The following is a 23,379-nucleotide window of genomic DNA, read 5'->3' on the forward strand; positions in this document are numbered from 1 at the left end:
GAGTTTGTTAGTAGAACCCTACCTTTCAGCAAAATAGTTTTAGTTGAGCAATTCCTTTGACACCTTCTGTTGTTGCTGTCGTTGTTGTGTGTCGCTGAATCACCTGTGACTCATAGCGACCCTATGTACAATCGCTCTGAAGCCTCCTCTGTCCTGAGTAAGTCTCACTGACTCCTGCACATCTACCACCTTTGCCCCAGTTACTATATCAATCCAATTCGTTCAGAGCTTCCTCTCCTGTGCTGTTCCTCCAACCTTCTGAGCATGATGTCCTTCTCCAAGGACACATGCCTGTCAAATCGTTACGTGTCATATTTCATTATTAGGTTACATTTGATCTTTCCGTTCCTAAAATATTGATGTCAAAAGTTTTCACCTACACTCTGTTCTTTTCACTGGATGAATGCTCCCTGGGTAATATCATCCACTCATTGCTTCAACCCGCATGTATAGGTCCATCTCCCTGATATACCGGACATCCTCCCAGAGAGGTCCATGCTGATGTAATGCAGATACCTCAAACTCAACATACTGAAGATGTAAATCACCTCCTCCATATGCCTCTCCTCACTCCAGTATCTTCTAAGTCTATAAATCAATGATTTCTTTACTTTCTAAATAGGAAACCTAGAAAGAACCTGAATTGCCCATTTCCATCAGTTACCCTATTAATACTATCTCTTAATATCTTTGAAATTTAGCAATTCTCTCTACTTCCACAATCTAGGGGTTGACAAAATTTTTTCTCTCTCTTGTATGAGCCAATGTTAACTACTGTTGCTTTGTAGATCACCCAATCTAGGTCACAACTACTCAACTCTGCTGTTGCAGCACTACAAATAGTCACAGGTAACATACAAAGGAAAAGACCAGGCTGCTTGCCAATAAAATTTAATTTACAACCAGTAAAACAGAATTTAATATAATTTCACATGTCACAAAATATTCTTTTTCTAACATTTTTCAATTATTTAAAATTTGTAGCTATTCATAGTTCGTGGTGGTGGTGGTGTTGGTGGTGGTTGTGATATGTGCCATGCCTGTGCATCACAACAACTCTATGTACAACAGCCCTGAACCCTGCTCTATCTTGAGCCAACTTCATTATCTCTGACACACCTAACCCTAATACCCTAGACACTGAGTCAATCCATCTCATATAGGGTCTTCTTCTCTTGTGCTGTCCTGTCCAAGCATTATGTCCCTCTCCAAGGACTGGCCCCTCCTTGCAACATTCCCAAAGTATGTCAGACAGAGCATGGTTTCTTCCTCTCTGGAATGGACCTGTTTGTTCTCCTAGACGTCCATGGTATATTCAATACTCTTCTCCAGCACCACAACTCGAAGGCACTGATTCTTCTTCTATCATCCTTAGTCATTGTCCAGCTCTCTGATAAATAGCAAGTAACTGTCAAGACCATGGCCTGGATCAGACACACTTTAGTCTCCGGGTTAACATTATTGCTCTTCAGTACTCTGGAGGGGTCCCTGAGAGCAGACTTTGCCAGTGCAATTAGTCTTTTGATTTTCTGGCTGCTGGTACCAAGGGAACAAAGATTCTCACCACTGGGTGAGACTGGCAGCATCATGACAGACAGCGAAGAGACTGATTTTGTTAGCAGCTTCAGCTTGTTTGGCTCAACATTCTTAGTTCATAGATTTTACCAAATCTGGGAGAAGACCGGATTTGGTCTGGAAACTGTGTTTATTGACTTCTAATCTAGGTTCCCATCATTTCTCACTTAGAATGGGGAGCAAACTTCTACTTGCCTGGTGGCTCCAGTGGAGAGTTGTACTGCTAACTCAAAGGCTGGGCCTCTTTGGTGCTGGAATTCACCAAGTGCACAGTGAGAGACGAGCAGTTGCCTCCTGTGCACTTTGCCGTTTCAGAAACCCAATAGATGGTCAGCTATGAAGCAGCTCCTATGTCACAGCAAGGAGTTCAAGAGTTTTGACCTTATACCTAGCTCACTGTTGATATTATAGCCTTAAAAAACCTTTAATGATTTATACCAATTTTCTAAATGTTGTCAGACTTCATATAATGTATTTTTTTAATATTATCATCAGTATAATCAGCAAAGTCATAAAATGTTGACAGGCTAAAAAAAAACTTTCTAAAATACAATATCATTTGGTAAAAATCTAATTTTAATCTTATTTTGTTGTTTTGTCATCAAGTAGGAACCGACTTACAGATGACCCTCCAACAGCTTTTCAAAGGCAGTAAATCACAGAAACAAATCTATCTTGGACAAAATGCAACTGGGGTGCTCCTTAGAGGCAAGGATGGGAGAACTTTGTTTCACATCCTTTGGACATGTTGTCAGGAGTGGGCCAGTCCTTGGAAAAAGGAATCGTGCTTGGAAAGATGATGGAGGGTCAGTGAAAGACAGGAAGACCTTCAACAAGATAAACTGACACAGTGACAAGAACTATGAGCTAGAGCATACCAAGAATATGAGAAGGACAGTGCTGGATAAGACAAGGGTGGGATCTGCTCATAGGGCTTCTAGGAGTAATAGCCAACTTGATGGCACCTAACAACAGCAATTTTATTCACCCTGACATCTGCAAAATTTACCACAGTGTCTTACACTTATTAAAATTATATATATTTCATTGAACGTTACTCTATTGATTAAAGCTTTTCAGTAAACAAGTAGTAAAATAAAGTTTACAATTATAAAGGATGACATATATTTGACATTCTCTATGATACTAAGTCATATGTTCTCTATAGTTCCATATGCTAATCTAAATATACATATCTTGAAAAGTGCTTCTTAAGAGACTTAAAGAATATAGTAAGACACCTGCATTAATAGTCAGCAAGACTTTCTCTGAAGCAATGAAGTCAGTTAAGACAATGAATGGTACTATTGCAGAGACTAAGCAAATTAGCAAAACAGAATTAGTCCAGAACTAGGCAATCAACAGATGTATATATAAATAAAAATTTGTGAAAGGAATGGCATTATAGATAAATTGGGGGGGAAGGGGGAAACGACAATGACAACTGAAAAACGGTGCTAAGTAAACTAATTATTTAGAAACAGAATCCAAGATAGTATATTGTTGTTGTTAGGTGCCATCAAGTCGAGTACAACCATTAATGACCCTATGAACAATAGATCCGAACCCTATCCTATCTGTGCCATCCCCACACTTTCTGACACACTAGAACCCATTGTGGCGTCACTGTTGTCAATCTACCTGATTGAGGGTCTTCTCCTTTGCCAACCCTCTGCCTCTCAAAGCATGATGTCCCTTTCCAAGGAATAGCCTCTCATAGAAACATGACTGAAGCATTATCATCTTTGTCTCCAAGGAGCACTCCAGCTGCACTTTTTTAAACAAGAGACTCTCAATCCCCAATAGACTGTTAATCACAAAGGCCCACCTTCTGGGTCCTAATTGCTTTAAACAAGAAGCTCCCAGCCCCCTACCAACTGTTAATCTCAGAGGCCCACCTTCTGGGTCCTTGCTTAAAAGGCGGATTAATGATTTAAAATGTGAAAATAGAATCCACCAGATGCTCTGCCGGAGAAGGAGGCGCAATATCCTCCTGTACCAGTCAGATCTGATTTGACAGTACACGTACACAAAATAATAATTTTTAAAAATGTGAAAATAGAGTTTTATCTTTTCCAAAAAAGTAATAAAAACACTTTTAACTTGGTATTGTTGCTGTTGCTGTGCTGACTGCCTGCTAAGCGAGCATGACTCATAGTGACCCTATGAACAAAAGGCCTGAAGCTTTTCTACAACTATTATCATTTATCAAAGTTCATAGAGTTTCGAGAGGCATGTTGTTTAGGAAATAGATGCCACTCTTGCTTCCAAACTTGGTACTAGAAAAACAAAATCTAAAGTAACTATATTGTTATGTACCATCAAGTCAGAACCAACCCATAGTTCACCCTTCCGTGGGTTTTCTGAGGCAGTATATCACAGAGGAAGAGATTGCCCATCATTCTCCCACAGGGCAGCTGGTAGGTTTGAAATGCATGCCTTCAGGGTGGGACTGCAGCTTCTTATTACTATTCCACCAGAACTTCCTAAAATACCTACAGAAAATACAAGCAGGGATGTGTGTGTGTACACACGCATGCACACTGCTGAGTTAGAACCAACCCATAACTGACCCTTCAAAGGGTGTTTAGATGTAGTTAATTGCATGGGAGTTGACTTTCCATCTTTCTCTTGTGGACAGCTGGTGGATTTGAACTGTGCAACCTTGTGCTGGCAAACACAATCTCTTACCAAAAAGTCACCAGAGCTCACTATAGGAGGACAGTAAAAAACAAAAACGAAAACAAACAAACAAACAAAAAGAACAGTAAAAAATATTCCTAAGAAAATATGTATAAAAAGGTTTAAGAAATGAAGCAGTATATAAAACTTGTTCATAAATCACAAATCAATTCCAAACAAAAATTTAGAAATAGGTCCAAATAGATACATATGTATTTTATATATATACACAGTTTATATATGGTAAAAGTGACAGCTCAAGTCTGTGGGGGAGAAATGAGTTCTTCAATAAAGTGCCATTCAAACAAAAAATTAACCATTAAAAAAAATCCCAGAAGTGTGCAGTTCAAATCCACCAGATGCTCTGCTGGAGAAGGCGGGGTAATCTCCTCCTGTACCAGTCAGATTTGATTTGATAGTACACATAAAAAAATAATAAATTTTTTTTAATTAACCATAAAAGCACTATGAAAATACCACATAGAATTGACTGAACCATGAAAGAAATGACTGATATGTAAAAAGGAAATTTTTCTGCTTAGCAGAAAACAGTACAATGCAAAGTCAGAAAAGACAGAGCAATTTAGAAAAATTTATTTCTGAGTTGTACCTCAAACAAATTAAGAAAAGGTATGGAGACAGGACACATCCCTGATGCACTCCTTATTTTGAACCATGTACAGTTTCCTTGCTCAGTTCTGATCATTGCTTCCTGGATCAAGTATAGGTTTCGCATGAACACACTTAAGTTTTCTGACATTCCCATTCTTCTCAATGTTAGCCACAGTTTGTTGTGACCCACACCATCAAGTGCCTTTGCACAGTCAAAGAAACACAGATAGACATTTCTTTGGTGCTCTTTGCCTTCAGCCAAGTACCATTTGGCACTGGATATGATGTCCCTAGTGCTATGACCTCTTCTACACTCAGCCTGCATTTCTGGCAGTTCTCTGTTCCAGTTTTATAATCTTCAGCAGAATTTTGCTTGTATATGATACCAGTGATACTGTTCAATAATTTCCACACTCTGTCAGATCACCATTTTTTGGAAGTGGAACAGATATGGATCTCTTCCAGTCAGTTGGCCAGGTCTGACAGCAGAACAGGTCTGTCCTAGAGAGGGTAAAACCAAGTTGCTCCTTGGAGGCAAGGATTTTAAGCTCCATCTCACATACTTTGGGCATGTAGCCAGGAGGAAATCAGCCCTTGCAAAAGGACATCATGCTTGGAAGGGTGGAGGGACAGTACAGGAGAGGAAGACCCTGGATGAGATGTGCTGACACAGCAATTGGGGTAACAGGAATAGATGTGTCAGAGACAATGAGACTGGCTCAGGTTAGAGCAAGATTCTATCTAGATTTGTCTATCTATTGTGGATAGGGTCACTATGAGTCACAGGCAACTAAAAACACATGGCACATAAAAACAACAACCCAAAAGAAAAAGTTAATTATAAAAAAAATACAAAAGGCTTCATTTTTTTAATTTCTTCTTCTTCTTCTTTTTTTTTTTTGTTGCGTACCGTCTAATCAGATCTGACTGGCATAGGAGAAGATAGCCCTTCCTTCTCCAGAAGAGCAAATAGTGGATTCGAACAGTGTGCCTTCAGGATTGCAGTGCAGCTTCTTGCCACTAGAGCTCCCTTGGAAGACTTTAAAAAGCACTTAATAACCTAAGAGAAATTAAAACCTATGTTCACACAAAATTTTGCACACAAATGTTTATAGCAAGTTTTAAGAGACCAAAACTAGAAACTGCCCAAAAGCCATCAAATGATAAACAACAAATAAGATGCTGTATATCCATCTACAATGAGTTAAATGATACCACTCAAAACCCCTCCACAACTCAAACCCACTGTTATTTATCAAATTCCAAACCATAGGGTTCTTTCATAGGTTTCTGAGGCTATAAATCTTTACACAAGGAAATTGCCCATCATTCTCCCACAGAGTGGCCAGTGGAGTCAAACTGCTGACCTTTTCGTTAGCAGCATAACATGTAACATACCACACCACCAACACTATTACTACTGACTACTTCTCAGGACCTGTGAATTTATCTTATTTGGAAATAAGGTACTTGTAGATGTAATAAAATTGAAATGAAGGCATGTTGTTGTTATTGTGTGCCAGAGAGTCGAAACTGATCCACAGCTGACCCTCCAACAGGTTTTCAGAGCCATTAAATCTCATGGGAAATTAAGGCATACTGGGGGTGGGGGGTCCAACCCATCTTTAACAAACCCACTGCCATCAAAATGATCCTTACTGGAATAAGGTGAGCTCTAAATGACAGAAGAGGGATATTTAGAAATACAGAGACGCAGAAAGAAATGCTATGTGAAAACACAAGAGAAAATCACAAGGAAGAGATGACAAATGGTAGAGATTAGAGTGATGAAGTTCCAAGTCAAGGAGTATGTAGTGTCAAGGTTTTATTGTTCAAAATGTTCTTTCTAGCCATTGATTAACTGTTTATTTTGTGATGAAATATTTATTGTATTAAACCCCACCACATGGTGGTGGTTGTTGTTAGGTACCATCGAGTTGAGTATAATTCATAGCAACCCTACAAATAGCCAAGCTGAACCCTGCCCTATCCTGTGCCATTCTCATCATCTCAAAACACACTAGAGCCCACTGCTGAAGTCACTGGTCAGTCGGTCTGTCTATCTGTCTATCTCATTGAGGGTTTTCCTCTCCTACTTTCCAAACATACTATACAAACTCATTGAAGTTCAGTGTTCATACTCTTGCTTTCCTGGGACAGAGCATCCAGCTGTGCCGTAACGGAAAATCTACAGGATTCTGATCCACTCGTTCAGCAGGCCCTATAACACTGGCCTGTATCACCCACAGTTACATGAGTCATTTCCCTGATGGGTTTCTGTGACACCTTCCAGCAAACCACAGAAACCAAGAGACATAAAGTGGGGAAATTGAACAGAGGAGGAACAACCGATGTCGGAAATCATGGAGTTGTACAGATCAGACATTTGAGACACTGTTAACATTTGCCTTTTAGTAACTAGTGTGCTACTTATCTTAGGGCAATCTCCTCTCACACAATTTACTGCCTCTGAAAACCCAGTGGAAGGTCAGCTATGGATTGGTCCTGATTCAATGGCACACCATGATAAGGAGTGTATGGTCACTACCAAAGGTAGAAGGCAGAAGGGAGCTCTGGAGGCTGAATGTCAAACCAAGGGCAGCTCTTTTCAATCCATCAGCTGTGGGGAAAAAGATGGGCAATCTCCACCCAAGTGATTTACAGCATCTGAAAATCCACTAGAGTCAGCCATTAGTTGCTACCAACTTGATTACACATAACAATAAAAATCTCCAGAGGCAGAATGTATGCACCTAAGAATATTTCTGAAGAGACTTCAGAGAGAACATGACTGCCAACATCTTCATTCCAGACTTCTAGCCTCCAGAATTGCGAGAGAATAAATTCCCATTGTTTCAAACTACCAGTCTGTGATAATCTGTTACAGAAGTCCTACAGAATTAATACACTATCAGTGTGCTAGCCTCTCTCTCATTCATGTTATCGAGTAGTTCCAATTCATAATCCCTTAGGTTTCAATCACATCACAGCAACTGGTGGATTCAAACCACCAGAGCAGCTCAGCATTTGGGTCCTATGCCACCAGAATTCCCTGTTGGTGGTTGTTAGGCTCAATCAAGCTGATTATAACTCATAGCAATAAAAAATCTGAAACTTGCCCCTCCCCTGCACCATCCTTACCATCTCTGATAAGTTATAGTCTCTCTGTCAATTTATCTTGTTGAGGGTCTTCCTCTTTTTCTCTGACCTTTCCCAGCATGATGTCCATTTCCAAGGATTGGATCCTTCTGACAACATGCTCAAAGTATGTGAGCAAAAATTTTTTAAAAACTCAGCTTCTAAGGAGCACCCTGGTTATTCTTTCTCCAAAATAGATTTGTTTGCTATTTTGGCAGTCCATGAGATATTCAGAACTCCTCTCCAGTGCAAATCAAAGGCATCAATTTTTCTATCATCTTTATTCATTGTCCAACTTTCAAATGCATGTTGTTGTTGTTGTTGTTGTTCTGTGCCATTGAGTCGTTTGCGACTCATAGCGACCCTATGTACAAGAGTTCTAAACGCCGTTCTATCCTGTGCCAACCTCGCCGTCTCAAATGCATTCATTCCCACCACTCCACTCACAGAATCGATCCATGACTGGGATCAGGCGTACCTCAGTCTTTTAAACTGATCTCCTTGCTCTTCAACACTTTGGAGAGGTCCTTGACAGCAGATTTCCTCAATGCAACACATCTTTTGTATTTTGGACTGCTGTTACCATTGATGTTATGAATCAAAGTAAAATGAAATTGTTGACAACTTTGCCGTTTTCCCATCTATTATTACATTGCCTATTAGTCCAGTGATGAGGATTTCTTTTCTTGATGTTGAGATTTAATCCATACTGAAGGCTATAGTTTTTTACTTTTCTACAACACATGCTTTGAGAATACTGATGGCCTAGTGGTTAAAAAGCTATGCTGCCAACCCAAAGGCCAGTGATTTGAATCCACCAGCTGCTCCTATCATGCAATTTACAGCCTCTGAAAACTTACTGGAGGGTCAGCTATTCGTTCCTATTTAATGGCCATGAAAGAAAAAAAGTAGATGTACTCTTTTCCCATTGCTACATGACAAACTGCCACAAACTGAGTAGCTGAAAACACAGTATTCCTGCTAACATTTAATAAAGTGTTCAAATGCAAAAAAAGAGAGAAGAGCTCTTTGAGGGGTTACTATCTATCAATTAAAAGTAATGAAGTACTTAATATCACAATATGAGTGAATCTTAAAAATATTAATATATTCAGAAGTGAGGCCAAGATCAAGACCTGACTAAACCTGGAGAGCGGGTTATACGGTGGCATCATCTCAGCAGAAGTGAATCAAGCCCTAAAGAGTTACGAATGTCAAACCCCCTCAGGGTTTTGAGAATTTCAAACTATAAAAACGGGCAGCATTTTCCTTAACAATATGCTGGTACTCAAAATGTTTTCTTGTGATCAAACTGCAATAATGATTCTGACCAACTGCTCACAAGAACTCATCTCCACTTGTTTCACAGGCACCACTGGCCAGGCATTTTTTTTTAATTGTGATTTAATGGAAGTGTACAGAAAAGTTGGATTTTTCATTCATTCATTGCTGCATATTTTCCTCCCTTACCCTCCCTTCACTTTAAAAGAATTCATTCATTGTTGCATAATCTCTTCCCCTCCCCCCCATTTACTTTGCTATGCACCTCTTATCCTGGACTGTTTCATACAAATATTGCCTAATCAACGTGCAATGCAGTTCAAGCCTGTGTCATGCTCCCTGGCTGCATAAATTGCAATAGCAAACCAGGATGGATCTATACATTTGCCACTGAAGGCAACCAGGATTATATGGAAGGCCATGAGATGGTGAAGCGTGCCCTAGTTCACAGTTGAGGAAGAGAATGAGATAAACACCATCTTTCCCCAGGTCTCCTTCACTGAAAACAAAAACCTACTTATACACACTGTCACCTTAGCATCAGAGTCAGATTCATGATCTGTGGAGAAAGACGTTGTGAAAATCCAAGATGGAACTTTTCTTTCTGCTTCCTTCCCAGACCCCTCATCTTTAAAAAAAAAAAAAAGGAATTCCATTTAGCAGTAGTGTGTAGAGAGAATATTATGCAGATAACATTACTTTTTTTTCTGTGTTTACATCTTGAGGCAGAACAATCATAAGACTACAGCTACATAGTGGGCTAAGAAAGGGGGGGGGGAATCTGAGCTATTGGAATAAAAAAACTGTGTTTGATATAAATTTTGAAAGGAAAATATGTCAAGAGCATGGTTTTTATAACTGTCTGGACTTTATTTTAAAAAACATCCCAGTTATTTAATTTGATTTGCTAGCTTCAGAGAAGAAATCTGAATCTATGAGCAGTGCTAAAGGTCCAGTGCTTGGAGGGCTTGCCTGGCCCTCGTGCCATATTCTTTTTGGAGATGAGCACCAGAGCCCTTTCTTCTTGTCAGTCTTGATCCAAAGATGTTATCTTTCCTAATTATTTGTCACCACATTCTTGGCGTTGATCTGAAAGTTTTTCTGGAATGGAACAAAACTGCTAGACTGTCTTTTTTCCATGTAACTTCAGCATGTTGTTGTGTACTGTTGAGTTGCAACTGATCCATAGCTGACCTTCTGGAGGGTTTTCAGAGGCAGTTAATGACACAGGAGGAGAGACTGCCCATCCTTCTCCCACTGAGTGGCTGGCGGCCTTGAACTGCTGGCGGCCTTAAAGTGCATGGAAGCGATTGCTAAACCAATAACATCCAGTGGATTTCAGAGACAGCCTATCTTTCTCCCCTGAAGGAGTGGATGGATTCAAACTGTTGACCTTCTGCTTAGCAATCTGACATGTTATACACAATGCTATCAGAGTTCCTTCCTTTTTGGGGTGATGAAAATTATACAAAATTGATTGGGATATTTGCTGTATAATTTTGTGACTGTACCAAAAGCACTCTTGGTACCAGCAGCCAGGAAATTCAAAGACAAACTGCACTGAGAAAGTCTGCTGTCAGAGACCCCTCCAAAGTACTGAAGAGCAATGATGTCAGTCTGTGGACTAAGGTGCACCTGATATAGGCCATGGTCTTTGCAATTACTTGTTATGCATCAGAGAGCTGGTCAATGATTAGGGAGGTTAGAAGGAGAGTTGATGCCTTTGAGCTGTGGTGCTGGAGAAGAGTATTGAGGGTACCACGGACTGCTAGGAAGGCAAACAAGTTCATCCTGGAGAGGGTGAAGCCAGGCTGCTCCTTGGAGGATTCGGAAGCAAAACACTCAATAGAGGGAAGAGGATTCAGGTTTTCACTCAAAGATTAACTACTCTAAGAACAGCTTTTACACTGTAAACAAATGGAGCCTTTACACTGCAAACAAATGGAACACTAGACAAAATTATATAAAACTACTATTTTCAGATATTGAACCACAGGCAGTGCAGATCTGTGGTTTCTCAGAAAAAGAGAACAACTCAAGTGGACACTTGGATTGCCCTAACTTTATGTTGGAAAAGGTTTCTAGAATGTTGAACACAACAAGGTGTCCAAACAGAAACAGAGTTCAGCCACTTTGTCAGGTTGAGAGAGAGAGACAGTTCCCAGAGGGCAAAGCAGTTATTATAATTTACAGGCCAGAGTACTAAAAAGAAGAGGCTGCACAGAAAAGGCACTTCAGTTATCTGGAGAGAGTTCCCTGCAAATTTCTGGCCAAGTGTTAATACGTGCTTCTGTGGGGTGAAATGCAGCCAGGCTGGAGAAAGAACCACTCAAAAATATTAGGCAAAACAACTCTAAAAGTTCACATAAATCTAAGAAAAAGTTCGTTCTCACCAAGCAGTGTGGAGATCGTATGGAGGAGAGCCTTTAGAAGGCTTAAAACAAGATTCAAAAAACTGAACTGCACAGTAGAGTCCAATTATGGTCTAAAAATTAAAAACAAACAGAGATGATAGAGAAGATGACAAAGACCTTAAAATAATTAGTAAAAATCATTGAAGCATACTCAAGGAAAGCTGAAACATGATGAACTAAGAAAAGGTCGTTTTTAAAAGAAGACCCAACAAGAAATCAGAGTCCTACAAAGTCCAGGCTTACTGGACCAGTATAGACGAGAGAACCTCCCTTAGACACTCTTAAAACTTTAATCAGAAATTATCCCTTGAGGTTACACCTTTGGCTAAATTACAGACGGGCTTATAAAACTGAAGTATCACCTATAAGTAATGAGTTCCTTTAAAAATTAAAGTACAGATGAAGACAGTAAGGAAGCAGAGAAAATTATAGCACTGTAAATGGTATAACCAGAATGAACTGACTGCTTGGAATATTCCCTGAGAAAATGAGAGCAGAGGCACAAATGAAGACTTGTATACCAATGTCCACAGCAGCATTATTCACCACTGCAAGAACATGGAAATAACCCAAATGTCCAACCACACTAGAATGGATTGAGAAATGATAGTATACATGATGGAATACTACCCAGCACCTGTAAAGAAATTACTACCTAACCTGGGAGGAACTGGAGAGAATCATGCTAAGTGAACTCAGCCCCATAACAACAAATACTGTATATATTATAATTGTAGAATGTGTATGGGGATCCAAGGGGCGCAGATGGGAGCAGAGTGGTAAGGATGGGGGTGGTTAATCATAGGGTCATATAATTTGATGGGTGGAGGGAGGGGTAGGTAAAGGAAATGGGGGGAAAATTTCTTTTTAAAAAAAATCTATCTAACCAGTATAATGGAATAAGTAATGTGAAAATTATGAAACAGGAGCCTAATTTGCTATTTAAGTTTTCACCTAAACAAAATATTATTGAAAAATACTAAGACCCAAATGGGATGTTCATATGTAAAACATACAGTATTTTAATTCTGCCAATCCAAAAGCAAGAGGTTTAAATCCACTGGCTACTCCTTGGGAGAAAGATGGGCAATCTCCTCCTAAGCAATTTACAGTCTCTGAAAACCTTCTGGAGGGTTAGTTATGAGTCTGTTCTTACTCCACTGTATATAACAACAACAGTAATGATGAAGTTTACTACTAGCAGATCACATATTGGATCACTATGGAAAGATCACTAGTCATAGAAACAGAAGCTATCTAAAATGAAGCACAGAAAGTTAAGGCATTGTCAACAAATAAAACACCTGGAGCATCAGTAAACTGTGAGTCGTCCTAGAAGGAGAAAATGGTGCAGGAGGGTGAGAGGTGAGGGGAATAGAAATAAAGTGTCTAGAAATAATGCCCAAAAACTTCTAGATCTGAAGAAAATGATACATTCAATATATATATATATACACACACACACATATATACACACACACTTATATACTTATATATATACATACATATATATATGTAAACATTATATATTCATTATATATATCCAAGAAAATCAATTAACCCCTAGAAGAAAAAAGGAATATGGAAAATCATGTCAAGTAATATAATTTTCAAATTACTCAGAATTCATGACAAGAAGAGAATCTTAAAACAGCTAGAACTATTACAACAGAGATAAAACTACAGCAGACTTCTCTTCAAAAATTATGCAAGCTAGAAGACAATGGAGCAATAAATGTCAAGTAAGAAAGAAAAAAGAAAACTGTCAACCTAAAAACCTTTATCTCACGAAAATATTTCTTTTTTAATTTTTATTTTTTTATCTGTGTGTGTACCGTCAAATTGGATCTGACTGGTACAGGAGGAGATGGCCCCTCCTTCTCCGGCTGAGCATCTGGTGGATTCGAACCATGTATCTCTGGAATTGCAGTGCAGCTTCTTACCACTACAAAAATATTTTTTAAATGGCACTTTTTGCCCCAGAGAAAACGCTGAGAGACCATTGCCAGAAAATTTATAAGAAAGAAAAAATATTTATTAAACTACCCTGGAAGAGGTATAACACTATTTTAAAGATGTATTAATCAGTAAGAATAACAGAAAGGACTAATTTTAAAAACCAGTAAGGAACTGTCAACAATTTAATAGAAAAATTAGATTCTGAATAGACAGTTCACAGGAATCAAAATCTAAGGCAAATAAACCTATGTAAAGCTAGTCAATCTTTCTGATAAGAGAAATGTCAATTAAATACAATGTCATAATTCTTCCTGAAATAAAGTCAATTCACAAGATTGGTAAAGACAAAAGTTTGGCAATATACTGCATTAGTGAGAATGCAGAAAACCAGACCCTCTCATATATTATAAACATGAATTCAGATTGGCAGTCTTTAGATAGGGCAATAAATTAAAATATATATACTCTTTGATTCAGAAATGTGTTCTAGTACGTGTGTGTGTGTGTGTGTGTGTATAGATGTTGTTGTTAGGTCAATATCAAGTCCCGTACTGTTAGGTCAATATCAAGTCCCATACAAATTATAGTGACTCTGTTAACAATCTTATCCTATCCTGTGGATATATATATATATATATATATACAGTTACAATGTCACTACTTGTACTACTAAAAGATTGTAAAACTAAGGAGCTCTGGTGGCCTAGTGGCAAGAAGCTGCACTACAATCTCAGAGGTATGTGGTTCGAATCCACCAGATGCTCTGCTGGAGAAGGAGGGACAATCTTCTCCTGTACCAGTCAGATACAATTTGACAATACACACACACACACACACACATAAATATAAAAATTTTAAAAAAAGATTGGAAAACTTTGATCCTAGTAGTCAACTTACTAAATAAATTACTCTATGTTAATATGTTTAAACATCATATAAATGTGAAAAAAAATCCGTGGGTATCATACATAAGATCCAAAGCATTTGCTGGAGAAAGCCAAGGATTGCAGCCTTCAATATGGACTGAAGCTCAACATCAAGAAAACAAAGATTCTCACGACTGGGCCAGATGGCAGCATTATGATAGATGGTGAAGACACTGCGATTGTTAACAGCTTCTGCTTACTTGGTCCCACAATCAACATTCTTGAAAACAAAACATTCAGGAAAACAAAAGATGAACTGCAGTGGGAAAAAATGCAAAGGGACCTTGCCAGAGTACTAAAAAATAACAGTATCAGTCTAGAGACTAAGGTGTTCAAGATCTAGGCCACTGCATTTGCAATTACTTGCTATGCATCAAAGTTGGACAATAACTAGTATGACAAAAGAAGTGATACCTTTGAGTTGTGGTGCTGGAGAAGAATGTTGAATATACCATTGACTGCCAGGAGAACAAACAGGTTCTTCCTGGAGAAGGTGGAACCAAGATGCTCCTTGGAGGCAAGGATTTTGAAGCTTCATCTGACATACTTTGGGCATGTTGCAAGGAGGGACCAGTCCTTGCACAGGGACATCATTCTTGGAAGGGTAAAGGGACAGCACAAGAAAGGAAGACCCTGGATGAGATGAATTGACTCAGTGACTGGGGATATGGGGTAGCTAAGTCAGAGACAATGAGGTTGGCTCAAAAATAAAGCAAGATTCAGTGCTGTTGTACACAGGGTCATTAGTAGGAGTCACAAGTGACTGGACAGCACGTAACAACACACAACATCAAGAGCTAATACAATACAGTAGAACAGTGCTCTACAGGAGTCAAACTGCCTGTCTTTAACTCCAAGTTCCACCATGTACTTGCTGAGTGATTCAGTTCCTTTTATTGTAAACCAGTGATAATAAATAGGATTTGTAAGTAAATTAACATAATTAAATGATATCAAGTATTTAAAAATCAATACTAAGCAACTAAGAGGGATCTCTGATTACCTAGTGGGTGGGGAGTTGCACTGTCAACTCCAAAGCAAGGAAAACTGCACCTGCCAGCTGCTTACAGGGACAACAATGGACAATCTCCTACCAAGCATGTCAGAGTCTCTAAAAACTCGCTAGAGGGTCAGCTATCAGTCAGTTCCAACTCAAAAGTCATGAACAAGAAGGACTATATATACTTAGTATTCAGTAATTGTTGGCTGAAAAGAAAATTTCTTTCTTTTCAATGGAACACAGCAAAACCCAGTAATTTAGTATGGTGTAGTTATTCATATATATAAAAATAAAGAGAAAACAAAATAAAAGACTATAATTTAAAAAGGGAGCTCTGGTGGCCTAGTGGTAATAATTCCTTCTGGAAGAAGCCAAGGTAGGTACAAGACAACAGTAAAAGAGAAAAGTACATATTCCTCTTCATATTTTTACGCAGATTTTTTTAAAAGTTTATACTACGTATGTTGTTGTTGTTCTGTACCATGGAGTCTGACCAACCCATAGCTAACCCTCCAGTGAGTTTTCCGAGGCAGTTAATAGCATGGGAGGAGATTACCTATCTTTCTCCCAAGGGGTAGCTGGTAGACTCCAACAGCATACCTCTGGGATTGCAGCACAGCATCTTGTCACTAGGCTACCATAGCTCCTATCCTATGTATACGAATTAATGATTCAAATAAATAATTTAAAAATTTAAGTTAATCATGAGCATTTTCAAAAATACAAAAATTTAAATACAACTATAAAGTTAGGGTAAAAAAAAAAAAACTTTAAAAAAAAACGCCCAACAACCACCAATCAAAGATTCTCACCACCAGGCCAACTGGCAGTACCATGACTGATGGAAAAGAAGAAATAAAATTTGTTAACAATTTCATCTTGCTCATCTACACAATCAACAGTCTTGTATAAGTCAGGAAATCAAAAGACAAGTGCACTGGGTAAGTCTGCTATCAGGGACCTCTCCAGAGTTCTGAGGGGTAACAATGTCATTCTAGGGACTAAGATGCACTTGATCCAAATCATTCACAAATACTTGCTATGTATAAGAGGGCTGAACAATGACTAAAGATGACAGAGGAAGAATCGATGCCTTTGAGTAGTTGTGGTGGAGAAGAGTATTGAACATATCATGGACTGCCAAGAGAACAAACAAGTTTGTACTGGAGAGGTGAACCCAAAGCTGCCCTGTAGAAGTAAGGATTTTGAAGCTCTGTCTCACATACTTTGAGTATGTGGCCAAGAGGGACCAGTCTGTGGAGAAAGACATTATGCTTTGGAAGAGACAGTGTAGCAGAGGAAGACCCCAGATGTGATGGACTGACATAGTAACTGGGGTTAACGGGGATAGGTGTGTCAGTTAGTGAGACTGGCTCAGACTAAGGCAGATTTCAGAGCTACTGTACATAGGATAGCTTTGAGTTACAGGCAATTTAATGGCACATAACAACACAAACAAACAAATTTTTTTAAATCTAATTTTGCCCTTATTTTTCATCTTTGCTCTTTTTATCTTTGATGGTCTCACCAAGGTCTTTATTACACACACTCCATTTTAAGAAAATAACCTATGCGCTCTCCTTTTCCAAAGCTCTTATATAATTTCTCAAGTACACTCAAACTGTGTTATATTTTAAGAGCACAATCATATATATTTTTAAAATGTGTTCTAAATATTTTTATATTTGTAATATTATTAGAAAGATCCTTAGGAAGTCACTGTGTTTTCTGTTTAAACTTTTGAGGCAGGCAGCAACTTATTCTGTGTTACCTAGAGTATGCTATTTATCATAATTTAAATTCTCTGTTTGTAAAGTGGTATTAGTAAAAGGTCCAAATCCTGGGTTATGAGTAAACAATCTGAAGCAACAGATGCACAAGATTTTGAAGCATGTCTGATGCTTAATAAATGTTAATGATAATTTATTATTATGATAAAAAGCAGTGAAAGTGAGCAGACTAGTTGGGAATATGTTTAGTTCTAAAGTATACAGTGAGACTTATTTTTTAAAATTAAATGAATATAAAACTGTCTTAATTATAAAATAAAAAATTACATGAAAAAGATTATATGCCATATTTTTATTCCTAGAAGTACAAAATGAGTGTTTTCTTTATTTGAAATTACTCTTTAAAAGCTACAATCTTAATATTTTATACTCTCTACTTTAAAATGTTTTTCTTATTCTGTTCTTCCTAGGTGCTTTATCAAGTCACCTCTGACTCATAAAGACCCTATGTACAACCGATTTAAATCTTGCCCCATCCTATGCCATTCTCATACTTTCCATGAGAAGATTACTGTTGCAGTCACTGTGTCAATCCATCTCGTTAAGGATTTTCCTTTCCCAATTTTCACCTTTCTAAACATGATGTCATCTTTCAAGGTCTAGCCTCTCTTGGTAATATGACCCTAGTATGTGAGATGAAGTCTCATGATTTTTTATTCTAAGGAGCAACTGAGTTGCAACTTCTTCCAATACAGATTCAATTAATTACATAAAAGTAATAATTCGTGTTCTAGCCAATGGGTCTCAAAAATACTTAATTCCTGAAGAAATTCTATAACATTTTCTATGTTATATAATCATAAATAGATTTTTAAACATTCTCCCAATATCAAATAACTGCTTAGCACTACACTGCTCCAATCTCCCTTTTTGTGTCCAGACGTTTCTTTACAAAATTTAAAAAAAAAAAGTATGAAGATTGGAAAATATTTCCAGCAATTTTAAAGATATGTAAAATATATTCTAACAATAAAGAATTCATTTATTTGAAAGCAGATGATGAAAGTACATTTTCTAACCTGAAAATCCTTTGGGGAAACTTTCAGTAAATTATAAATGTTCCTCACTGAGCTGCTGGGTTAGAATGTCTAGGTGTAAGGTGCAAAAATTATAAACAACATAATTTTTCATGCATTTTCATTTCAGACACACTGGGGAACAATAAAACAGGAAGGGTTAATTAAAGAATAATGCTATGTGTAGGAGGTGAAACTTGATTACAGTTTCAAGTAGGGTCATGAACATTAAGTGGTAGGGAGGAGTTACTCAAAGTCCTAGGGATGGTATGTTTGATAACTAAGTTTCAAGGGAGCTGTTTGAGCATCTTCCTAAGGGCCAAAGCAAGCAACAGGATGCAGATCAACACAGCTGTCAAAAACTGCAGCTGACTAGAAAAACACCTACTTTCATTTTTAAAATCCTTCACCCAGTTTCTAAAATTTTTTTTCGCTCTCTCACATCCCACTGTGGAAATACAAGCCTCTATTTTAAAACAGCAGAATACTCACTAGCAGAGATGAGAACCAAAACAATGGAGTCAAACGAAACCACCTTTGGTTCCCATTCAAAAAAGGGAAAGGGAAAAAACTCATTTTTGGTTCAAATGTTGGGAGTACTATAACCAAATATCTGTAAATAAATTTCTTTCTTTGGGTTCAGTTTTTGTTTTAATAATATTTTCTTTTAATTGTTATTTTAATGAACGTTTACAGAGAAGTTATATTTTCATTCATTTACTGTTGTGTATTTTTACCCCCCTCCTTACCTTCCCCCTAAATACACATAAAAGCGAGTTTTCCTTTGAAAACTGCTAACTCAAAGTCAATAATCATTCAAATATATAAGTTTTTTATAGTGAAAAATATAAAATAAGAAATTTAATTTTTACAAGGTTAATCCTACATGTATAAAATGGCAGTTTGAAACAAGATGATTTCTAAAGTCCTAGCTAGCCAAATTCTAAGATTATACATTGTATGTGGATCATGTGGATTGTTATAAAACAAACTACACACACCAAAAAAACCCATTAAACTTATTTTGTTTTTCTTGTTGTGTATCACTGAATCAGATCTGACTGGCACAGGAGATTGTTCGTCCTTCTCCAGCAGAAAATCTGGTGGATTCGAACAGTCAGCCTTTGGGATTGCAGCACAGTTTCTTGCCACTAGGCCACCAGGGCTCCCTCCATTAATCTTATTCTGATCATTCAAAATGTTGGAAGATTGACAGCTACATCCTGTAAACAATCCAGCTGTACTTCCTATTTAGTATGTGCTTTGAATAAATGACAAACAAAAAAACCACCCTAGTTTCTTTCACTGCATATAACATGGCTTCACAGTGGAAGAGTTATAAAGGCCCTAGGGTGACAGAATTCCCAGAGTACTCATGAAAATAGAAACACTTTATTAGCATTATGGCAAACATACCTTACTGATAATTACTTTAATCTTTTAAAGTATTTACATATAACTTAAAGTGCTGATTTTTACCTATCATGAGAAACAGGCAACGCTCCTTTCACAATCTTGAGTATCACTCTTTTGGTTAAATTGGAAAAACCAATTTCCATGGTAATTGAAATTCCCTTCCTTAGTAATTTCTGCCATTTCTACTGAATGCATTATTTATTTGTTGTATTATATTAAGAAGGATGCTCTGTAAAGAAGTGCCCATGGGGACAAGATTTTATCAATACTGAAATCAAAGGAGGCATAAAGACGTTGAACATAACGGTGTCTTACAGAGAATGTGTACTTCTCAGAGGAAGACGATTTCCTTCAATAAACAAACAAATTGAGGAAGAATGCTTCTTAGGAAGATGCTCAGTAAGAATGAACTTTAATTGCTGGTGAAAGGACCAACAAATCTTATATTTAAAGGTCTGACAAAGCAAGACAACTATCCAAGAATCCATTTTGCTCCAGTATGTAAAAAGAACTAGTTTGAAAGCCAAAGGAACATTATGGAGCATGCAAAACTGAAAAATGGGAGATGAAAAGTAAACAAAATATATGTAGTATTTACCAATAAAAATCTCACCCCTGTAAGGTTGACTCTGCTGTTATATGCCCTATTTTTCACACCAGTCTGAACAAAAATCCTTTATTAAATGAAACATCAAACTAATTCATTTGTACAGTTAATCCAGCAAGGCTACAGATGACAGATCAGTGATCTGGAAAGATAAACAAATTTCTTGTCAGCATTTAGCAACCACACTCTTGAAAGAAGGGGGCAAGAGTATTGACTCGGCTGACTGAACTCCAAAAAGAGCGGCTTTCTTCTAAAATTCGTTACTCGACTGCCTGGAACTAATAAATTTTGATTGGAATAATAAACTAAGGTTCTGTAAATACTGTCTCACAGTAAAACTAAAGCCATTTCCTAAGCCTGATAATCAATTCTGTGGAAGGCACCATTTAATACAGTGAAGCTGTCTTAGTTGTCTAATGTTTACAACAAAACAAAGGCAGCTCGAACAACCAAATCCACCGCCCGCTGAGTCGATTAACTAGATAAAACTGACTTCCCCTGTGCATCAGAGCAATAAAACAATTTCAGAACTTAACTGCCGCCCAGAGGTAATGTCTTACTTAACTAAACTACAAGTGCTTCCTTTGGATTCTAGGAAAGGCAGTGCTATTAAAGTATACTTTGATGGCTAAGTCTGCAGGTTTCCACTGATTATTTAATTTTTAAAAGTCTAGAAAGGGCCTGTTGGCGTGTACAGTGGAAACATGTGGAAGGAGGGAGTTTGGGAGAAGAGCCAAATCAGAGTAACTGTGGGCAGCGAAGGGAACTCCGAGATTCTGTTCATTCCCCAGGACACGGAGCCAGGAGAGGCGAGGGGGGCTTACCTGCCAGCGGCCATAGGTGAGGAGGACCATGGAGAGGGGGATGGCGGTGCCAGACATGGCATGAGTAGAGGGCATGCTGTACTCGGAGTTGTAGAAGACCTCCAACTTGACCACCGGCGGCGAGGCAGGCCGAGGCCAGCGGATGATGTCCTTAGTGCACTGGCCCAGGTACATGACCAGCACCCAGATGCACACCAGTCTCCGTCCCACCAAGGGGTCCAGGTTCCAGATCCAGAAGGGGAAGAAAGTGACGTAGAAGAGTTCGTTGCCCAGCTCGGTGCCCAAGCTGAATAGGTAGTAGAGCGGCCAGTTGCTCACCCGGGCCACCAGCTCGCCCTCCTCGCTGCTCAGCGAGTTGCGGCGCAAGGCGCCCGCGCGCCACGGCTGAGCAGGGCCCAGCTCGGCCGCCAGCCCGTTCCGCACGCCGTTGGGGGCGCCGCCGCCGCCGCCGCCCAGCTTGGCTGGGCACTGATTTAGCTCGCTCCCGGGCGGCTGGGGACCCCCCGGTGCCCCCGGCTGTCGCCCTCGCCATCGGGAATCCCCGGTTAGCGGCGCCTCCGCCTCTTTGTCATCCTCTCTCGGGTCGGCAGCGGCTGCGGCGGAACGGTTTGGCAGCGCTTCTACCCCGCACAGCTGCTGGAAACAGGCCACTTTCTGCGGGTCCTGCAGATGGCTCGCCAGCCGACCCAGGCGCTGCCCCAGCGACATGATAACGGGACCCGCGCGCTTAACTGGAGGACTGCAGCAGGAAGGCGGGACAGCGCCAGGCGCAGTCCTCAGTCCCCAAGAGTCCTGGAGCTCCGCGGCGGCAGAAGTGGCAGCGCCGGGTTCAGCGAGCTCGACTCTGCCGGGTGTCGGCGCCACAGGCCGCGCCGGCAGCCGCGCGCCCCCGTCCGCGCGCCCTTCCTTTACAAGCGCGCGCGCGCGCCCTTCCTCCGCCTACGGCCTCCACGCGCCGGCGCGCAGCGCGCCCCGCTCCGCCCTCAACCGCCCTCAACCGTAGCTCTTGGCGGGGGCTGGGCTTCGAAGAGCCGCGGCGAGGGCGTGGGACCGTGACCCGAGGTGCCTCCCCTCCAGGCGTCGCCGCGGGCGCGCGGGCCCTCGTTCCCTGCAGGTGGTATGTGCTGCCGTCTCCGCCTTCAACCGTGTTTCCCTGCAGATCGGTATATGCAGGTTTCTCCCTGCTGGACTCTTAACTGGGAGAGGTAACCATGCTAGTGCCAGCTTTGATGGTGTGACCAAAGAGCGGACATCCGGCTGGCACAGAATCAGATGGAGTTTGATGAATGGAAGTGAAGTAACCACATGAGCCCTGAATCGTTCGACTGAAGTAATTACAAGTCATTACAGAATGCTTCAGAATGTTTGGTGTCCGGAAAGCCATGTGCCAATTGACCAGTGGTTGCAAGACTTGAAAACCAAACCAAGCCTACTGCCAGAGAGTCCTTCCTTGTTGACTCAGTGTCCCTCCATCTGGATTTGAGGCTTAATTACAGAAGACTGCTAATCTTTCTTGCCCCAAGCAGCTGGTGGATTTGAACTATCAATGTTTTGTTTAGCAGGGTGACACACTATCCACCAGAGATCTGCCATGGGAAAAATGTTGTTATTAGGTATCACGTAGTAGAGTAAGATTCATCATGACCTTATGAGCAACGAATCCGAACCCTATCCTATCCTGTACCATCATCATCATCATCATCTCTGACACACCTGAGCCCATTGCTGCAGTCATTGTGTGAATCTTACCTCTTTGAGAATCTTTCTCTCTTGGCTAGTTCTACAAGCATGATATGCGTTCCTCTTCAAGGAATAACCCCTTCTAACAACATGCCCAAAGTATGAACTGAAGCTTTGCCATCCTTGACTTTAAGGAATACTCTGGTTACACTTTCTTGAAGACATGAACATGGGATATTCAGTACTCTTCTTCAACACCATAACTCAAAAGCATTTTTATTCATTGTTCAACTCTCAGAGGCATAGAAAGTGAAAATACTAAAGCCTAAATCAGGCACATACTACTCTTTAAACTCCTCCAGTGTATTTTGGAGAGGTCTTAGACAACAGGCTTACCCAATACAATAGGTCTTTTGATTTCTTGAGTATCACTAAGGGTGTTGACTCTGGATCCAAGTA

At 39.7% G+C, this 23,379-nt stretch overlaps 1 protein-coding gene across 1 annotated transcript in view; it reads right to left on the reverse strand.

Moving 5' to 3' along the window:
* The window catches only part of SGPP1 (sphingosine-1-phosphate phosphatase 1), a 46,339-nt gene extending 24,381 nt beyond the window's left edge, over positions 1-21,958 (reverse strand). Inside the window, exon 1 of the mRNA XM_006891796.1 lies at positions 21,241-21,958. Within this exon, the coding sequence (XP_006891858.1) occupies positions 21,241-21,948 (708 nt within the window). The 5' untranslated portion in view covers positions 21,949-21,958. The remainder of the gene's footprint in view (positions 1-21,240) is intronic.
* Between the last annotated feature and the right edge of the window lie 1,421 nt (positions 21,959-23,379).

The sequence above is a fragment of the Elephantulus edwardii genome, unplaced genomic scaffold, assembly GCF_000299155.1.
Source record: "Elephantulus edwardii isolate Elephantulus edwardi_28Jun2011 unplaced genomic scaffold, EleEdw1.0 scaffold00104, whole genome shotgun sequence".
Lineage (NCBI taxonomy): Eukaryota > Metazoa > Chordata > Mammalia > Macroscelidea > Macroscelididae > Elephantulus > Elephantulus edwardii.